General features: G+C 34.8%; 1 protein-coding gene across 2 annotated transcripts in view; it reads left to right on the plus strand.

The window, feature by feature from the left end:
- The window catches only part of ADAMTS20 (ADAM metallopeptidase with thrombospondin type 1 motif 20), a 103,845-nt gene that overhangs the window by 47,232 nt on the left and 37,730 nt on the right, over nt 1-18,883 (plus strand). For both annotated transcript variants that reach the window (XM_042792774.1, XM_042792775.1), the window contains exons 12-27: nt 117-262; nt 1,637-1,818; nt 1,915-2,051; nt 3,210-3,327; nt 6,668-6,763; nt 8,037-8,203; nt 8,313-8,442; nt 9,617-9,743; nt 10,431-10,641; nt 11,162-11,326; nt 12,038-12,202; nt 13,837-13,959; nt 15,289-15,396; nt 16,594-16,758; nt 16,974-17,264; nt 17,556-17,717. In XM_042792774.1, the coding sequence (XP_042648708.1) occupies nt 117-262; nt 1,637-1,818; nt 1,915-2,051; nt 3,210-3,327; nt 6,668-6,763; nt 8,037-8,203; nt 8,313-8,442; nt 9,617-9,743; nt 10,431-10,641; nt 11,162-11,326; nt 12,038-12,202; nt 13,837-13,959; nt 15,289-15,396; nt 16,594-16,758; nt 16,974-17,264; nt 17,556-17,717 (2,493 nt within the window). The remainder of the gene's footprint in view (nt 1-116; nt 263-1,636; nt 1,819-1,914; nt 2,052-3,209; nt 3,328-6,667; nt 6,764-8,036; nt 8,204-8,312; nt 8,443-9,616; nt 9,744-10,430; nt 10,642-11,161; nt 11,327-12,037; nt 12,203-13,836; nt 13,960-15,288; nt 15,397-16,593; nt 16,759-16,973; nt 17,265-17,555; nt 17,718-18,883) is intronic.

Here is an 18,883-nt window from a genome sequence, read left to right on the forward strand (position 1 = left end):
ATGTCCAGACCCGGATTAAGAGCAGTGAGCTCTTAAATTTTGTTCTTTCTGTGCCTAAAGAATACAGTAAACTTCTGCTTGACTTGGAAATTTTATTTTGTTTGTCAACTGTGCAGCACTGTCGCCATGGGATTTGTGTGAGCAGAGAAATGGAGACACGTCCTGTAGATGGAGAATGGGGAACATGGGGACCTTATAGCTCATGTTCAAGAACTTGTGGAGGTGGAATCAAGAGCACCACCAGGCTGTGTAATAGACCAGAGTATGTTTTTTATTATGTCTTACATTAGTGCATAATGAAGATATTGCAACATAATGGATTGGTTCAAAACAAAATGAAAGTATTGTGAGTTGTGCAAATTAATGCGAAACACTAATAAAAAAAAAATGTTTGTTTCAGCCATGTTTGAAAAGAGAGTTAAGTCAACAGACTGTAATATGCAGAGAACTTGTAGTTGAGAGACAAGAGTAATCTAAATCATTCATATTTATAAATATTTCTATTTTGCTAGAGTCTTTTTTTTTTCTAGTTTTACTCTAAGTGCTGATTGTTTCTTTAAACATTGAGATGCTTTCTTTGGAGTAAAAGCTGCAGAAAGAAATAGATGTATTCCCTAGTAATCTTTTTAGTGGAACGCTTGATTTGCTTTGATTTAAGGCTTTTTCACAACATCACCACCAGTAATGCCCACAAGGAATGCTGGTTACAGCAAAGTCATTTACAACTTACCTTTATAATGAGAAACTTCCACTGACTGAATATTTCAATGTGCGTTTCATTCTGTGTAATAAAAGTCAATGAGAACTTTACCCTTAACTTCTCCAGAAGCAGAACTATAGCTGCAGCCTGGGTAGTTTCAGGATTTTTCTAGTAAGTCATGTCATCATGATATCAGTGGGATAAATGAACCTCAATCAAATGACAGAGGTTATTTAATTTTCTAGGATGAGTAAGAGGCTGTAGGCTAGACTCTCATTAGATATGCCTCTGTCAGTCTAAAGTAACTAATGGTATCCATATGCCATTATTTATTCTTTTTTTTCTCCCCAAGAACCTACTAATACTGAATTATTGTGTAGCACAGTTTATAACAGTTAGGAAATGTATTTTAGACTTTATAGTAAACAGGGTGTTTTCCACAGTTTTCCCTTTTTAGTTCTTTTGATCCTCAAACTGAAACTGATATTAGGACTACAGAAAAGAGTGTGTCTGCTCCTGACTCTGTCTTCTTTCTTTGTCCCTCTGTAAAATAATAATTTCAAATTACTGAAGGAGGTGCTTCTTCTGCAAAAATAGGGCTGTAATCTCAGCTAAATTAATAAAAGCATGAAATGATGCTTTTTTTCCAGGCAAAATAACAGTAAAAGAAAGATGTAATAGATATTAATAAACATCAGTAGCTTGATTACCACCTGCCTCAACAGTGGTATTTTACATGGACTTTCTCTTTTCCTCAGTTGGGTATAAATGTATGCACAGTGCAATGGAAGATAAGAATGTGTGTGGGAAAGTCAGTAACAGATGGCAGAATGCTGTGTGCAATTTTCCCCTCTAGATCAGTGGCTTAAGCCACTTTTCATCACAAACAGCAGCTTTAGAAACTGCGTGTGTTTTACGTTTACCTATTCTTGTTAGACCAAGAAATGGAGGAAAGTACTGTGTTGGCCGCAGGATGAAATTTCGATCATGTAATACTGATTCATGTCCAAAAGGCAAAAAAGATTTCCGGGAGCAACAGTGCTCTGAATTTGATGGCAAACACTTTAATATCAACGGTCTTACATCTGCTGTTCGCTGGCTTCCAAAATACAGTGGTAGTAAGTAATTATAATTTTTTTCAATTAATGAAATAAAAATGTTACTTTAATTAAAGTTTTAAAACAGACAAGAAACCTGTTGGATTTTCTTTCCAGTTTCTATGAAAGATCGCTGTAAACTTTTTTGCCGAGTTTCTGGAACAACTTCCTACTATCAGCTGAAGGACAGAGTTGCTGATGGTACTCCCTGTGGAGCAGAAACCAATGACCTTTGTGTTCAAGGCTTATGCAGGGTATTTAAATCTAAACTTATTAATTATTAAAATCAATTTTAATGGATGGTAAAGTAGATATTAAACATTCATCCAAATAACCATTACTGAAAATATGTTAAGCAAGATGTTTTGAATTTACTTAAGTTAATTTTAATGACTACCAAATTAGAGATCTGGAAATGGATACAATCAAGTGAAGAACACACAGTTGAATCTGAAGACCTACGAGTCTTTGCTTGTTAAGCTTCATATCTAAGAGAGTTAACATTGTCCAAGTGAGCAGAGAGAAACTATTCCAAAATTCGCATAAAGGGAGGAAAGAAGCATGCTCTTTGTTTATTGACACCATATTTCTGCTATCAAAGAAGTAAAAAAGTAAAAAATGCAAGAGTAGATAGATTATATATTTATTATTTCATTGCAGAATCAGGAGAAACTGACCCTTGAAAGGGATCATTTCAGCATTCTTTGCTTAATAGCAATTATAAAAGTGCCACAAGATTTTCTGGGGGAGAAGAAAGGTACTATGTTATAACAACTCAAGACTTTTTTGTCAAGCCCAGGTTGTTTTGCTGATTGCAGTAAAACTGAGTAAATTCTGGATGAGGAGAAAATGTAGCCTTTTTTATAATGTTGAATCAAGAGGGAAGAGGAAATGCCAGACAATTGTCCTGTTTATCATAATTTTTTAAAAAGGCAAGTTTAAGTAAAGATATGTAAACAAAAATTGTGCTTATGCTAGTTTAACCAGCATAGTCTGTACATATTCCTTTGCTTCTTTTACAGTCAAGGCACACTTTAAAAGAATTGATGGTCATGTACACATACATACTGCTTTTAGGATTCCAAGACTTTTTAATGTAAACATAACTTCAAATTTATATACTCTGGGTTTTTTTTTTATACAAAATCTTTACATACTGTTATGTGTGCTTATACAGTTCTTGACTTAAGTGTATTTGGATTGTACATTCATAGTACAACAGCACTATTGTGTTTTGCCCTTTACATCCATCACAGCACCCAAAACCATAAAAGGCTTTTCATGAATTGCCAAGGAAGACCAGATATATACAGTGAATAAGAATATTTTGGGGGAGTGGGAAGCTTACACTGTTTGTTTTCATTGTTTTCTGCTGGACTGAGTGACACAGAGCTATTGTATTTTTTTTGTAGCAAGCAGGCTGTGATCATGTTTTGAATTCCAAGGCAAGGAGAGACAAATGTGGAATCTGTGGTGGTGATAATTCTTCATGTAAGACTCTCGCAGGTACTTTCAACAGTGCTCGTTATGGTATGTACGTTTGGGTTTTTTTTTTAATCTTGATGCACATTTCACTATGGCTTAGAAATTATGTTTTACATTTGAGGAAGTGGGATTTCAGCGTATGTTCTTTAGGGCCTCTGTCAACAAAAGATATCTCTGATTTTCAGTCACATGTGCCCTTTCAAGGATGCAGAGGCAAACATTGTGATACACTAACCCATTCAAGGGGGAAAAAAAAAATCTGCTCTAAGGTCAAAACAAAAGATGGGAATAGAAGATAACGATGGGGGTTAAAAGTACTTTGAAAGGGAGAATGCTTCCTGCTTTGCACTTTGCATTCGCTTGTTTGAAACTGCAGCTGAAGGACTTATTCCAATCTCTCCTTTTGGTTGTGTAAAGAGATAGCAAGACGTGTCTGGTGTGAGCAGCTGATGAGGTTCCTTTTTTCCTATAGTGAAAAGGATAGCCCATGAAATATGACCCTTCTTGTTCCAGAGAACATGGGCAGCAACGTTTATCTTCTTTCCTCTTCACTGGCATGTAGTGAATGAGAAACTTCTGAATAACCCTTGTCATTCCTATTTCTTTGATTTAGTTTCTGATAGAGCTACTGATAGTTCTTCTGCATGTAGTTCTTTCTGAGAAGTATGGAGAGGCTATTGTATGTGCGTAGCAATGCAGTTTGGCAGTTAGAGCGTAGAACATAAGGACAGAAGTCTCCAGGTGAACAGCAGGTTCCTAAAGACTCCTTCATGCTGCTTCAGTGGTTGAAAGAGACCACAGGCAAAGTGAGAATGATACCTGGAGAGCTGCCAAAGAGGATCTTCATAGAACAAAGGAACTGCTGGTCCAAGAGGAAAGTATGCCCAGTATTCTGTTGGGTTTTCGGTGTTTTATTTGGGTTTTTGTTTTTGTTCCTCTGGCAGAGGGCTTGCACCAAGAAAAGAGTAACAAAAAAAGTTGGGATATAGCTACCCTTCCCATACAAATACATGTAACTTTTCTTGTGTCTATCCTGAGAAGTTGGAAGAAGACACAATCAGCTATTAGAAACTGGATTTCTGAACATGTGGCCAAAACACTGAAAGAAAAGAATGTATTATTTTGATAATTCTGAGTAAAAGACTGTCAGTGTGTTTGTTTTCCACGACTATGAAAAATCTTTTTACTTATAGGTACCATGTGAATTCTGTCACAAATACCTTTGATACAAGTGACCATTACATGAAAATGCCATTTATTTTTATATGACTAAGACTGTCACTCTCTGCTGTTTATCAGTTTTGCATTGTCACGGACTTACTTGCTTCTAACTGAAGTTAGAGGGGAAAAAAACAAACATGTTTTGCAGTGAGGAAAACCTGAATTTATCACTTTGGTTTTATACTTGGTTGAATGTTTTAAATTATGTTCGAATTCTTGGAATTATATCATATAAAAGAGGATACTGAATTATGCTACTGGACAGTATGCTAAACATTTGGGATTATCCCTCAATTGTGCTCAAGTAGGAGTGCAGCAATGCACACAAGAGGTTGTAGCTAGCTGATTACTAAAATGTCAGTGTCCATGGGAGGCTTGTGACATCCCTTAGCTGATGACTGAAAACACTGTCTGAGGAAATGTTCTTTTCTGAAAAAGTTCTGAGCTAGGATCACACAATAAGTATGACAAAGTCTGTGCACTTGATCTTTTTCTTTTAAATTCACCTGGTTCCCTTCCATGCTGACACGAGTTGTTTTACTAAGGCAGAATTTGGAATTAGACAATAGCAGCCTGTGATACGTGCTTGTATTAATAGTTATAATGTTGTCATTAAGTGTTTAAACAGTAGTAAAACAATCATCATAAATTCATTACAATGAAATACTAATTTACTTGGCTTCCAGTTTAGGAAATGGTAATCTAATTATGTGCCCATAATTATTATGTTGGCTATTATCAGCAAGTTATCTGAGGATTGATTTCCTGGGAAGTGGTCATTCATAGTGCCTTGGTATGCGATCTATTCTCCAGTGTATTGTTGACAACATGCTATGAAGTTTTGTTTATAGTTTCCTCCCATATGTTGTCTTCTGTCATTCTATTAACAGGAGGTTTTCAGTGTGTGAGATGAGGGGCTTTTTTGAGTGCTTTGGGTTTTTTTCCCAATATGTTGGAAGATTGACCAAATGCTGTTTATCCAGAGCATGCAGCATATCAATTTGTAGTTGCAGTGCTGCCCCCAGCTGGTAAATGTGATGGACCTGTGATTAGATTAAATGGTCATTTAAATTCATGGCATAGTTTTAATAGATTAAAAGCACTGAGAAGTTGATGAATTATGAAAAGGACATTGCCATTTAAATTTTTACCCACAGACGTGAGTCAACTAACTAAAGTTAAATCAAGGCAAGACTGTTAGACACAGCATAAGTGGAAAAGTTAGCAAAAATTAATGCTTCATATTGCATATTTGTGTTTATTATTTGTTTAAAATGTTTGCAATACTCAAGTTTTTATTATACATAAGAATCCTTTTGAATTTGTGACTAGTGTCTGTGAGAAATAGTTTCTTTTTTTTTTTTTTTTTTTTTTTTTTAAGCTATGGTTATGTGCAGAGCAACAGTTCCAGAAAGTAGATCTTGATACAGCTTATTTTATTACTTTATGACAAGGCTACCATAATAGTAGTTGGTGGTATTACAGGAAAGGATGAAGCATTTGTGAAGCATTTATATTTTGAAAGCAGCACACTAGGGTAACATTTTAAGTAGCAGAATGTGTATCAAGCATGGGTAGTTTATCTGATATATCTACCTATGCGTATGGCCTGCAACACTGCAATATTTTCAGTATTTAGAACTTGTTCTTTAGAGTGATGTCATGTAATAGTCTTGTGAGACAGAGAAAAACTAACCCGATTGTATAAACAGGGAGTGGAGCTATTTCGTGTTAAGTGACTTATTCAGACTTGTATAAAAGTTTTGTGGTTAAATTGTGAGGTGCCACGATGTTTCCTGAGTCCCACTTGATATACTTGACTGCTTTCTAGAGTAGCACTGTTCTCTAGAGATTTTTCTGAGTAGGTTGAGCTCATGTTATTGGTAAAGAATTGATTTCACATTTCTGAACAGAGGCATAAATTTTAATGAGCTATGAAAATAAAAATTCAACTGATTAAAAAACAAAACAAAAACCAACAACAAAGAAATTTAATATGCATGAAGATATTCACATTTCCTTCCCAAAACATGAAGGCATTCAGCTGTGGCTGTCACTGGTGCACTGTAGGGTTTTGTGAATATAACTAGTTAAACATATGTTGATATTTACTAGTATTTGACTGTTTTTGTATATAATTATTTTGTGAATTGTTACATTGCAGGTTACAATGTTGTAGTAAATATTCCCAAAGGAGCAACAAACATTGATATTCGACAGCACAGCTACTCAGGGAAACCAGAAGATGACAACTACCTTGGTAAAAGCTTCCTGTTTATAACATTGATGGATAGTTTTTGTGCTCTTGCCAGAGGTCTGCTCTAGACATATATTATCAGAAGTCTGATAAAGTCTTTAGAACAAATATCTAATTACGTTGTATCATCATTTGCCTGAGTCTCTCAGTAGATACTAGTTTTCAGAAAAATGAGTGAGATGTTGTTAGGTTTCTCATTCTTAAACGTGTATTCATTTGCTAGAGAGTAAGGATTATAGCACACTGCATCATTATGTCAATTTTTTATGTTGTTGTGGCAATATTGATTAAAACTCTACAAGTGAACTCAGAAATAATGCAGGTATTTGTGGTTTTAAATTTTGGAAGCATACACTTTGTTTATCAAGTAAGCAATCTGACCTTCACCAAGCTTATCAGCTGTCTTGCTTTTATCTTTTTCTATCATGTCTGAGTATAAAGATCACATGTTGATAGATTTGCAAGTGTGTGAGAGGAACAAAGAATTCATAGGTACACTGTACCAGAAATCTTGGTACTTCTATTTCACAGTACTTATGTTATATCTGAAGTGCCTGAGAGAATGTTGGTGCATATTTTCCTTCTTTCTCTTCTTCCATTACCATCTTACTCAACAAACTTCAGAGGTTGCAAAACTTTTTTCTTGCCACCTGTTGCTCTATTGTTGCACATGCATCTCACAAGACACAGAAATAAACCTCACCCCCTGACACTAGCTACTATTTCAAATGTAGTTATGCCCAAATAGCATACATTTACTCAAAATTTTACTTTATTTTTAAATTTAGTTTTTAACTTGTTATTCATCTTTATTATAGTAAATTGGTGATTATATTATATTATTATTATAAATGCCTAAGAATTTATTTTTACTTTAAAATTTACTTTTAAAAGTCACTTCCCTAGAAGTAGCTCTAGCAAAAAGACGAATGTCTGCTGTAGAATAGGCCAAACATACAGATAATTATTGTTTTCTTCTACAGTAGCAGAGTCTAACCAAATTTAAAAGTGATGACTGCAGTCAACCCTTCAGCAGAACAAATATTATTAAACTTGTGTTGTTAATGCAGAGAAAATCCATGACAGCTGCTCAGGTGAAAGTTACTGATAGTTAGGATTGAATTAATGCATTAGAAACTGATGCAACTTTGAGGTATTACACATGGACTAAAATAAAGCTAAGTGTTGATGAGAAGATATATTATTAAGAGTTTTTATTGATAGAGCCTTTTAATTAAAGAGATGCTTTATTTCCAATATTTTATTTTACTTATAGCTTTATCTGATATTCATGGAAATTTTATCTTGAATGGAAATTTTGTTGTAAGCATGTCAAAAAGAGAAATCAATATACAAGGAGCCATTTTTGAATACAGTGGTTCAAACAATACGATAGAACGAATTAACAGCACTGATAGAATCGAAGAAGAGCTAACCTTACAGGTGCATGTTTACTTTTTTCATAAGTTTGAAAATTTGCTACATGATCATTCTATTCATAATTTTATGTTCAAGTTCACTGAAAAACAGCTATCATTTTATCTCAATTAAGGTTTTGTGTGTAGGGAATTTATACAACCCTGATGTGCGTTATTCATTCAGTATCCCAATAGAAGATGGAAGTGATCTGTTTACATGGGATCCTTATGGACCCTGGCAAGACTGCAGCAGGATGTGCCAAGGTACTGTGAATTTTTTTGTCACCAGAACCAAAGGACCGGATGGCATTTAGGAAGGGACTAGTCTTAAGTACTCAGATTTCTCACCCCTACTTGTAAGGAAGAAATTCAGCACTCTCCGTAAACTTTAGGTGCGCAGGGCCTTTAAGGGCAGAATGGTGTCTGATTTTGTTTTGCTGTTTTCAGTTTGTATGCAATGCTATTCTATATTCAAAACTACATTTGTGTGCCTTTTTTTTTTTGTAGCCATAGGAGTAGTTTGTAACAATAAAAAAAGTTGAATTAAGATTAATGCGTCCTTAGAAAGCAGTATTATATATCTAATATGTATTAGGCTTCGGTTATCCTATTTCCAGATGGTTGCTAATTTGTCTAGTATCTTTCGTGTGTGTGTGTGTATATATAGAGAGATTATATATATATATGTGTGTGTATATATATATATTTTATATACATATATATATATGTTTGTCTTTTTTGTTTAGGTTACCTGCTACGTGAGGTGAAGCTATTTAAAAATATATTTTACATTTTTTTAACTGTTATTCTGTAGGCCATTACAGTGTAAAAATAGAACTGCAATATGTATGAAGTATGTAAATGAAGGGTATGTACACAGATTTTTTGATAGATACTCCTAAGAGCAAGTGCTAGTAATACCTGTAGATGTGTGATGGTGAGTTTCTTCTGGTTTTGAGTCAGGCTGTAGATGTGCTCTTGTGCTATAGTAGCAGAGCATTTGTCAACTGTGGTACTTCTCCCAGCACTCCAGCTCTTTTGGGTACCTTATGATCAAATTTTCTGCTTCCTTAAAGAAAAGATTCACAATATCTAAGTTAACGGGATGGCTTGAAAATACAGGAATTACCAAGACAGACATGATGCATATGGAATACTTAGCCTGATCAGTAAATGCACTGTTGCACTTTTGCAGTCCATTTACCACTACCACTGCAGTACAGATGGGAGATGGCAGGGGTGAGTGGGACAAGGTTGTTCTCCACCTGGAATGTAGTCAGCTGCACAAAGCAGCATGTTTGTGCAGAATCTGATGTATACAACAATTAGTGTTAACGGGGTGTCTCAGTTAAATGCGCGAATGATGAATGGAATCCATGACTGTAAAAAGGCACTCTTGCTTTAGCCCTTTATTTGCCTTTTTTGATTCCTTTTCAAGGTATTCGAAAAAGAAGAGTAACATGCATACGTAGAAGTGATCATGCGGTAGTGTCTGATCAGAGATGTGAACTTATACCCACTGTACCAGATGTCTTTGAGGAGTGTAACACAGAGTGTGAATTAAGGTAAAAAGAGGTTCCTAATTGATGGAGCTGTTGTGGTCTTACACATTTTTGTTGATAGAGTTTGAAACAAAGTAATTCAGGCAGTTTTATCCTCTGTCCCTCCAGCCCTCTCTACCTCCCTTATTCCTCCTGTCTCTCCTTCCTTTCCTCAAAGCTATTGGTATAATAGTTTTATATATTACGTTTACACCTCTGAATCTAAGTAGAACTAGTGTACTTTTCTAATTTTCAGTGGTAAAGTACAGTCTTTTGTTAGGACTGTGAATCTGTTCTATATATCCTGGCATGAAAACTTGTATTGCTGGGTAGAATACATTTTTCACCAGAATTGTACCCACAACTAGAACTAATTTGAAACAGACTTTTTTTGTGCTCCAAGAAAGCCCACACTGGAGTGTTCAGAGGATGAACAGTTAGAATTATAACTTATATTTTTCAAAGTCACCTAGGAGATTAAGACAAAAGATCCTTTAAACTTAAAAAGATGTTTTTAAGCCTATGAGTCAAATTCTTTTATATTGCTTTGAAAATTCCAGTCATGAGGTAGATTTTACAGTTTTATCTGTTCCCTAAAGTGCATATCTATATTTACATGACAATTCTTGGAACATTCTCAGAGTGCTTTATTCACCGTGGTCTTATTTTTTTAAAACATAGCTAGCTTTCTATAACAGTTTATCCTTGTAGGTGGCACAATGTTGGCAAAAGTGACTGCACATCAAAGTGTGGCCCAGGGTATCGGTCTATAGAGATCCACTGCATGAAGTACTCTATTTCAAAAGGAGTCAGTGCTCCAGTGGATGATAAGTTCTGTGCTGATCAGCAGAAACCACCAACAAGAGAGCCCTGCCATGGTGACTGTATGTTAACAAGTTGGCACTACACAGAATGGTCAGAGGTACAAATTAAAAACCTTTTAATTGTACCATTATAGTTCTGGTTAGCGTTCATAAAAAAATTTTATTTCTATATCTTTTTTTTAGTTTAAGTAATTAAAAGTAATGTTTGACAAATGCAGATTTGTAGGACGAGCTAATACCAATCTTAATAGTTCAGCAACTTCCTCATATTTTTGTAAGAAACTAGCTAAATTGTTTGCAGTTTGGTTTTGGAAGTCAGCAGAGATCTGGTGGTTAAAGGTGTATATTTTATTTACAGTCTTAATAATTTAGTTCTATGCATATTTTGGAGAAAATGAATAAGTACAATTTCAGCTTTAATCTTCATTAAAGAGTTCTGTCTTGGAACTACTAAACAAAATGCCAAATATATGTCACATGAATGTATTAGCAGTCTGCGGATTAACATTTGTCTAACACAATCATTAATGTCTTTCAACTTTTAAGACTGATGATATATTTTGACCTGGTTTTGTCATCTCGTGTTTCCTGTTTCATAATATTGTCTATACAACACAGTGTTCCAGGAGCTGTGAAAGAGGTGTCAGAACCAGAGAAGCTTTTTGTATGAACAATTTGGGTCGTCATCTTCCTGACAGAGAATGCCAGGAACTTCCAAGACTTGTAACACAGAGTTGCAATGAATTCTTATGTCCAAGCTGGTCTGTTAGTGACTGGAGTGAGGTAATGAACCATGTAAAACTCAAGACACCTTTGGTCCTGGTCATCAGTACTGAAATAAGCTGCTTTAAGTGTTTGGGGTTTTTGTTCTGGCTATTTTGGGGCACACAACAACAAAAATTCTGAAGTCGTAGGATTTGGTTGATATACAACCCAGATGTAAAAATGGTGTGAGAACTTCTGAAAAACACACCTAGAATTTATTTTGTTCTGAGGTTTTGGTATAATAAAATGTGGTAGTGAAGCTACTTAAAAGTAAATCTGTCTACAGTAATATGCATACTTTCCTTTTTTATGACGCAATGAGAACCATCCAACCAACTGAAAAACAGAATTACATCCATTTTATTACAGAAGATATAGGTATAAAAGAATCATGGATAGATTAAACATTTTTCCTGTGAAAGCTGTGATACATGCACTCATATTTTAAACAGGTATTCTCTATTCTAATGGAAATAAATGATCTGTACATTGTTCCCATATTTTTGTAGCTTTAGAAACTTAATAGTGGTTCCTTTGTATTAGCATTTGGGTTGTTATTTACAGGAAATGAAGAGTTCATAAAAGGCCTAGTTTTGTTGGACTACTTATGTTCATGGAATATTTTTGCTATTTATGTGATCTTTAAAATCCAACAGATTGCTAAAAGAAAGTGAAGCCATTAATGCAGATTTGTGTCTTTACAAACTGATGATGCTAATAATTTTACAGTGTCCTGTGACATGTGGCAAAGGAATGAATCATCGTCAAGTATGGTGCCAACTTAATGATGAACAACTGAGAGATGACTTCTGTAATCCAAATAATAGACCAGAATCAGTAACACCGTGTGAACATCAAGAATGTGCATCGTGGCAAGTAGGGCCTTGGGGATCAGTGAGTACATAAGGATTCCTGGCTTCTTGTTTTCTAGTTCAAACTATGAACGATCACAAAACAATACCTTTTAAACATTTTAATTGTTTTTTTTTAATCTTAAATAATTACTTTAGTTGAATTGATTCACATGTTTATTTGCTCCTATTGGCTATCTAACCTGTAATTTAGGAACATCCACATATAAGTTAACTGCCTAAAATAGTCATTGACCTTGAGCTTTAATATCAAAGATACTTTTACACATCGATGTATTGCATCTCTAGAATAATGAAAATGTAGGTAGTGAGCTGTTCAGATGAATGAGACAGATAAAAGACCAAATATTTGTAGGTGTGTGGCTGTACTTAAGCAGTAGCTTTAAGATCATAGAGGTGTATATGCTAATAATATCAGGCAAAAAGACTTAGTATTTTGTTGTTATGTTTTGTTTTGAACTTCAGTGATAAAAAATTCTGCTATCTCTTTATGTGAAAGTGCTGTTGAAAAATGTTTCTGTGTGTAATGATGCTCATCTAATGTATACCAGAGTGGCTTTAAAATCCTAGAAAAAAGTGAATTAATTTGCAGAGGAAAATTTTGTCACCAAATAAGTGGGAATTAATTAAAAAATAATAAGGTGCTCAATTTCATTGAATTTTCATAAGATCAGGTTACTCAAACCAACAGAAGTGTTGTATTATTTGGTGTTTCTTGGATGTAGTGAGAATTCATAACTGAATAGCAGCTGATCTTTATTTTTTTTACATACAACCTGTTAGTAAAATAAAGAATAAATATACTTTTTGAAATTTAGTGTATTTTTAATAACTACACTGTTGTATAACATAATGTTAAATTCCTTTTGAGTCATCTTTTCATCAAAAGGTGCTGGTTTTCCATTCCTACAAGCTAAAGGCAAAAATGAAATAAAAAATTCATTCAGTCCCATAATATAATACCTCTTAAAAAAAAATCACTGTGTATGGCTTTGCTGGAATAACTTGTACAAGCAATTTACCAACCCATGCCACTGGAGCAGAGCTTTCCATTGCAGTTTTTCCACCATACCATCTGGTAATAGCTATTCAAATCCTGGGGTTTTTTACCAGTATTTTGTTTGAACCACAACATTTATAGGATGGGATTTATGTCATAATATTTTCAGCCATCGGACATTTTAGGTGCTGCCTTTGAGTGTGCTCTTGTCAAACTTTACAGTGAAGGGAAAGACATTTAACAGCTGCAGCTAGTGATTCATTTGGAAGCCACCCCTTAGTCCCTCTACCCCGGTTTGTATTGCTGAGCATGCCATTTTATAGCATGGACTGTCCCTTTGATCAGTTTGGGTGAGCTGCCCTGGCTGTGTTCCCTCCCAGTCTCCTGCCCACCTTCAACCTACTCACTGGAGGGGATAGAAGGGGGCAAAAGAGAAAGCCTTTATCCTGCGTAACTACTGTTCAACAATAGCCAAAATATTGGTGTTGTGGACACTGTTTAAGCACCATATGGTCTGCCGTAAAGAAAATTAACACTATCCCAGTAGTCATTCCTATTCATTCTCAAAAGAGTTTTTAAATGGATAATGTAATTAAAAATGAAATTTGATTATAAATAGTGCTATTTCAAGTGTGTGAAATTACTGACTTTAACAGTGTACCGTAACGTGTGGACGTGGATACCAGATGCGTGCAGTCAAATGTGTTACTGGGACTTACAGAGTTATTTTGGATGATGACAGGGAATGTAATGCTGCTACTCGTCCAAGAGATAACCAAGTAAGTTTAAAAATACCTTTCAGTCTATTGTACTTTTTAGTTAAAAGTATCTAAATACAAGTGCTGTCTACTGATTATTTGAGGGAACTTGCAGGAAGCAAGTTCTAAAATGAGAAAAAATACTGAAACTATCTGCTTTTTTCTGAACTTCAAATTTAGCCTAAGGAATTAAGTCAAAGAAGAGTAATTTGGAAATTGGAGATTTGAAAATTTGGTATATGGTTGGAGGGGTCCAAAGGCCTTTGATTATTTGCGGGCAGGGGAGAAGCTCCAACATGTAGAATATTATAAGGAGACTGCTTGCCATGATGCTTAATAATAGCACCTAACTTGCTTGGTATTCTCTAAAATTCTGCTTGTATATAGTTCTTAAAAGAATGTCATGGTTATTTGAAGAAGGCTTCAGTTGTTGGAATAACTGTGTAGACATGAATTATGATTCATTGTGGTGTTAGCATGGTTCTTTACCTTTTCTTGACTCAGTTTACTTCATCACTTACCTTAATTTCAGTCTACTATTTTTCAGAAGAAATATTTCTAATGCAGTCAGTGAGTTTACCATTAATAAAAGCAAATGGTGTCTTAGGTGCTATGTATTAATATGTTGATCTGGCCACCAGATTGATACATCTCACTTATATTCAGTTAAGCTGGTAACCACATACCTCCTTGAGGGCATACTCTGCTTCTTGTCTCAAGGAGAAGAAGAAAAAAAAAAAAAAAAAGGATTCTATGGTCCAGAGTAAACAAGTCAAAAGTTACCAGCCCTCTGATGGCTTCTTGAATAAGATTTTAAAATATAAAAGCCAAGTAATTGGTATAAATTTATTTCCACTTACATATGAAAATACTGGGTTTGAGTATGCTTTGTATTTTGAATTGTGGTACCTGTTTGGCTGTTGACTGAAACTGGGCAATTTTATGTTCTCAGTAAGTAAAGGTATAAAGAACAGGACAGCACAGTTACTGTCTTCACTCAGTTCTTCTGTACTGCATGTGGCTGTGAAACAGGACGCAGTAACATCTATGCCTCTTGGCTCTAGCAAGTTGCCTGACACAGTTCTTTCTCAAAGTGCAAATATTAGCTATTACTTATACAATTTTAACATCAGATAATTTTTCATTGCCTCTTGATTAGAAACAAAGCAATTCAATGAAAAGCCTTTGAATAACACCAGGGAAAAGTTAGAAGATGATATTTACTTGTTAATTATTGCTGGCTTGTTATAATGGTAGGATCGATCTCTGTGGGAGCCATTTGCTTTACATTTTGCTCTTCCAAAATGTATATTTTGAAAGCTTTTCTTTTTTTTTTCTCACCCCCCACAGGAATGTGAATTGCCCTCTTGTCCAGAAAATACAAAATTATGGACTACATCACTTCCTCTAGTTCATGTAGGGAAGGCAACCCAGTGGAGATATGGATCATGGACCCCAGTATGTAATGTAATAGTGGTCACATCTTGCAGAGCAGTCCTCTATTCCTTCACCCATTTTTCCATAAAGCTCTCAATAGTATATTTTTCAGACTGAGATCTACTTGGGATAAAATTTAAAGGAACTCTAATTTTTCTTAAGAACCTGTTTCTTAAGGAGGAGATAGACACTCCCAGCAAATTCTGAGTGCTTCAAATTGAGACAGGGAAAACAAGGAGGGGAGAAAAAGCAGGATTCTGGGAGCTTGGGTTCTGAGCAAAATAGCTTTCATGTGATTGAGAGTGTGCAAGGAGGAAGTGTTTTTTTTTAAATAACTGATCAGTTTCTGAATGTGGAGAACATCTTTCATTCTAAAATATGATTAAATCTTTTATGTAAATAGCAATATTAAACAGTTGGGGGTTTTAAAGGTCTACTTTTACATAATTTGTAAAATAAGCAGTATAAAAATGGTTTCTACACAAAGTTTGTTTAATGGAAGAGTTTTTTGTTTTGATAGTGTTGAAAATTAGTTTTACTTGACAGCAATGTGAAAATTCAACATTGTGAAAGTGTGGGTGAGTCTGTTAATCCCTAGAGGTTCTTAACCAAGCATATAACGCAATTATATCTTTGCACAACTATTTTAACTAGATAGCAGTAAAGACTGAGGCTACTCGAAAGCTCTTCACTAAATCCACCTGGAACTTCTCAGTAAGAAAGCACCGGAAGGGGCTCAGTGGAATATGCTAATATAAACTAGAATGGCAAATGGATTGTAAATATCAGTTTTTATTTTATCAGTTGATGTAAATATTGCATCACTGCGTAATAACTAAAATGTTCTAGATGTTACTCTCTAATGTTTTATTTATTAAAAATAGAAAAAATTGCTTTTGCTACTGTATAATGATTCCATGTTACAATTGAAATGCTATCTATTCAGATACTCTGAATTGCTTCACAAGAATTGAGGCCATGCATTCAGTTCCAAGTCAGTTGGAATTCTTAAGGCCTAAACCATCCAGTAATATTTCATTTCATAATATTTAATTTCAGTTCCTGAATGCATGGCTTTATCAGTGTGAGATGGAAATCTAGTTCTCAGTGTTTAATTGTAAAATCAATCTGATACTAAGCTATGTTAATGTTTTAGATGCTTGCATGATCTTGTTTTGGTCTCTTAAAGTGCAGTGAGCTTGCATTGTTCTCTGACAGTGCTCCGCATCCTGTGGGAAGGGTGATCGTGCTCGCTATGTGAGTTGTAGAGATGCTCATGGAGGAATAGCAGATGAATCTTTCTGTGCTCATTTACCACGACCAGCTGAAATTTCAAGTTGCTTTAGCCCATGTGGAGAGTGGCAAGTTGGAAATTGGTCCCCTGTAAGTATTAATTGTAATTTTTTTTTTTTTAATGTGTCTATTTAGATTATTGTCCAAAGTCTCTGAATGCCCCAGGAAATTGGGGCAAGTGTAATTGAAATTGCATCCCTTGAAAAAAAAAGTATACATTTTTTTATTGTCAAAAGTAAAAATAAATGTCTTTAGTTATTAATTATCAATGTTCTGTCACAAATGTTGGGTTAATTTTTGGTCAGTGCACAGTTACGTGTGATAGTGGAATAGTAACAAGACAAGTTATCTGCGTCAACTATCATCAACAAATCAACGAGAAATACTGTGATCCTGAGGGCCGACCTTCCAAAGAACAAGAATGTAACATGCCACCATGTCCACCAGTGTATCATCATATTCCAAATATACATGACCATCCAAGCCAACTTCCAGAAATAGGTTACCTTCCAATACACCATCCACAAGACCATATAAACCAGTGGAACCGTCCCTCTGTGGGAGGATATCAATGGAGAACTGGACCCTGGGGGGCAGTAAGAATTATTTATTTAATATATTAATTTGTCTCACGTGTGTTGACATTTCTGGAATATTACTGCAGTACATATTTGTTCAAAAGAGAAGCACAATTATTTTAAAAATTATTATAATTAAATTCAAAATGTAGTTTTTCTGTGATTTCAATTTTAAAACTCATGGTAGAATTTTTATTTGCAAATTTCTGTTTTGAAAGTTAAGATTAAATAAGAATTTTAAGTTAACTAACATATTTTATGCTTTTCTGATTATGCAATGATGATACATATATTTACATGTTTTGGTAGTGCTCTAGTACTTGTGCAGGTGGATTTCACCGTCGAGTTGTAGTATGTCAAGATGAGGAAGGAAGAAGTGCTAGTTACTGTGACGAGGCAACAAAACCTCCAGAGTCAAGACACTGTGATTCTGGACCCTGCCCACGATGGAACTATGGGAACTGGGGAGAAGTAAGATCATTTCACTTTCAAAGGGAAACATTATTTACCACATAAGCTTAGAAATTGTAACATAATTATTTGACTGTGAATGGAACTAAACACCATTTTTAAATTTATTTAAAAAGAATGAGTTTCAATCCATTTATCTAAACTGTGTTCCTTGATCAAATCCAGAACAGTAGTGTAAATATACATCCAAAAGAAGTAAGTATTGTGTGAGGCGAAGTATGTATAGCATATAGTTGAGTGTTGCAGTAGCATCCTGAATCTTGAGACGTACAAAATTGTTTTAATTTATGAAAAGATGAATTGTATGCAGAAAGACTTCAGTGTAATAGGTAGTCTAAGGAAAAAAAATGAACACAAGAAGCTATAAAGAAAGTTTATTACATCAAATTTCATAGGTAGACTAGAATAAGTGCAAGCAGTACTATCTACTGGTTTGTAATTACAAATTAGAAGTATGAAAATGGGATCATGCATCTAAAAGGTGTGCCTGGATTAGAATGTTTTGATGAAACATTATACACTATTGGACAAAGAATGATTTCTCCATGCCATGTAATGTCATATCTTAACCATGTATTCTTGCTCAAAGACTATAGAAAGCAGTAAAGCTGGTTAGTTTGGCATTCATTCTAATCTAACCTCTTGCTATTCTTGCCCTCTTATTCTTGATACATCAATATCCAGAGTTGGGAAAAGAAGAAAAATTGAGTGACTTTCATTTTCCTTTTATTTTTCCCTCATTTTGGCTAAATCTAGCCATTTAGTTCTCAAGGCCAGTCTGAGTGCAGTGGTTTTTTCTGTCCATAGCAGCAGACTTGGGATCCAGTTAATGCACATGCTGCAGTTTTTGTCCAATTTAGAATCTCTGAAATACAGTAAAAAGCTATACACTATTGGAACATGCTCACTTTTGAACAGATTGTTTTTAATAGCTTGTTAGAAATGAGGATTAGTACTTTTGCCTGGTATTGCAGAATTACATGGAAACTAAAACCCAGAAAACAGAACCTGCAAGCATTTTACACTTATACAGGCTAAGTTAGACAATGAGAAACTGTGCCCAATGTCTGAGGTTTTTTTTATTATCTGGCAGAGAAAACTAGTTTTAGCACCAATTTCCATTCTCACAAATGGCTACTTCTCCTTGATAGACTAGTTTCTCTGTA

Source organism: Tyto alba, unplaced genomic scaffold, assembly GCF_018691265.1.
Source record: "Tyto alba isolate M040663 unplaced genomic scaffold, T.alba_DEE_v4.0 Super-Scaffold_2, whole genome shotgun sequence".
NCBI classification, from domain to species: Eukaryota; Metazoa; Chordata; class Aves; order Strigiformes; family Tytonidae; genus Tyto; species Tyto alba.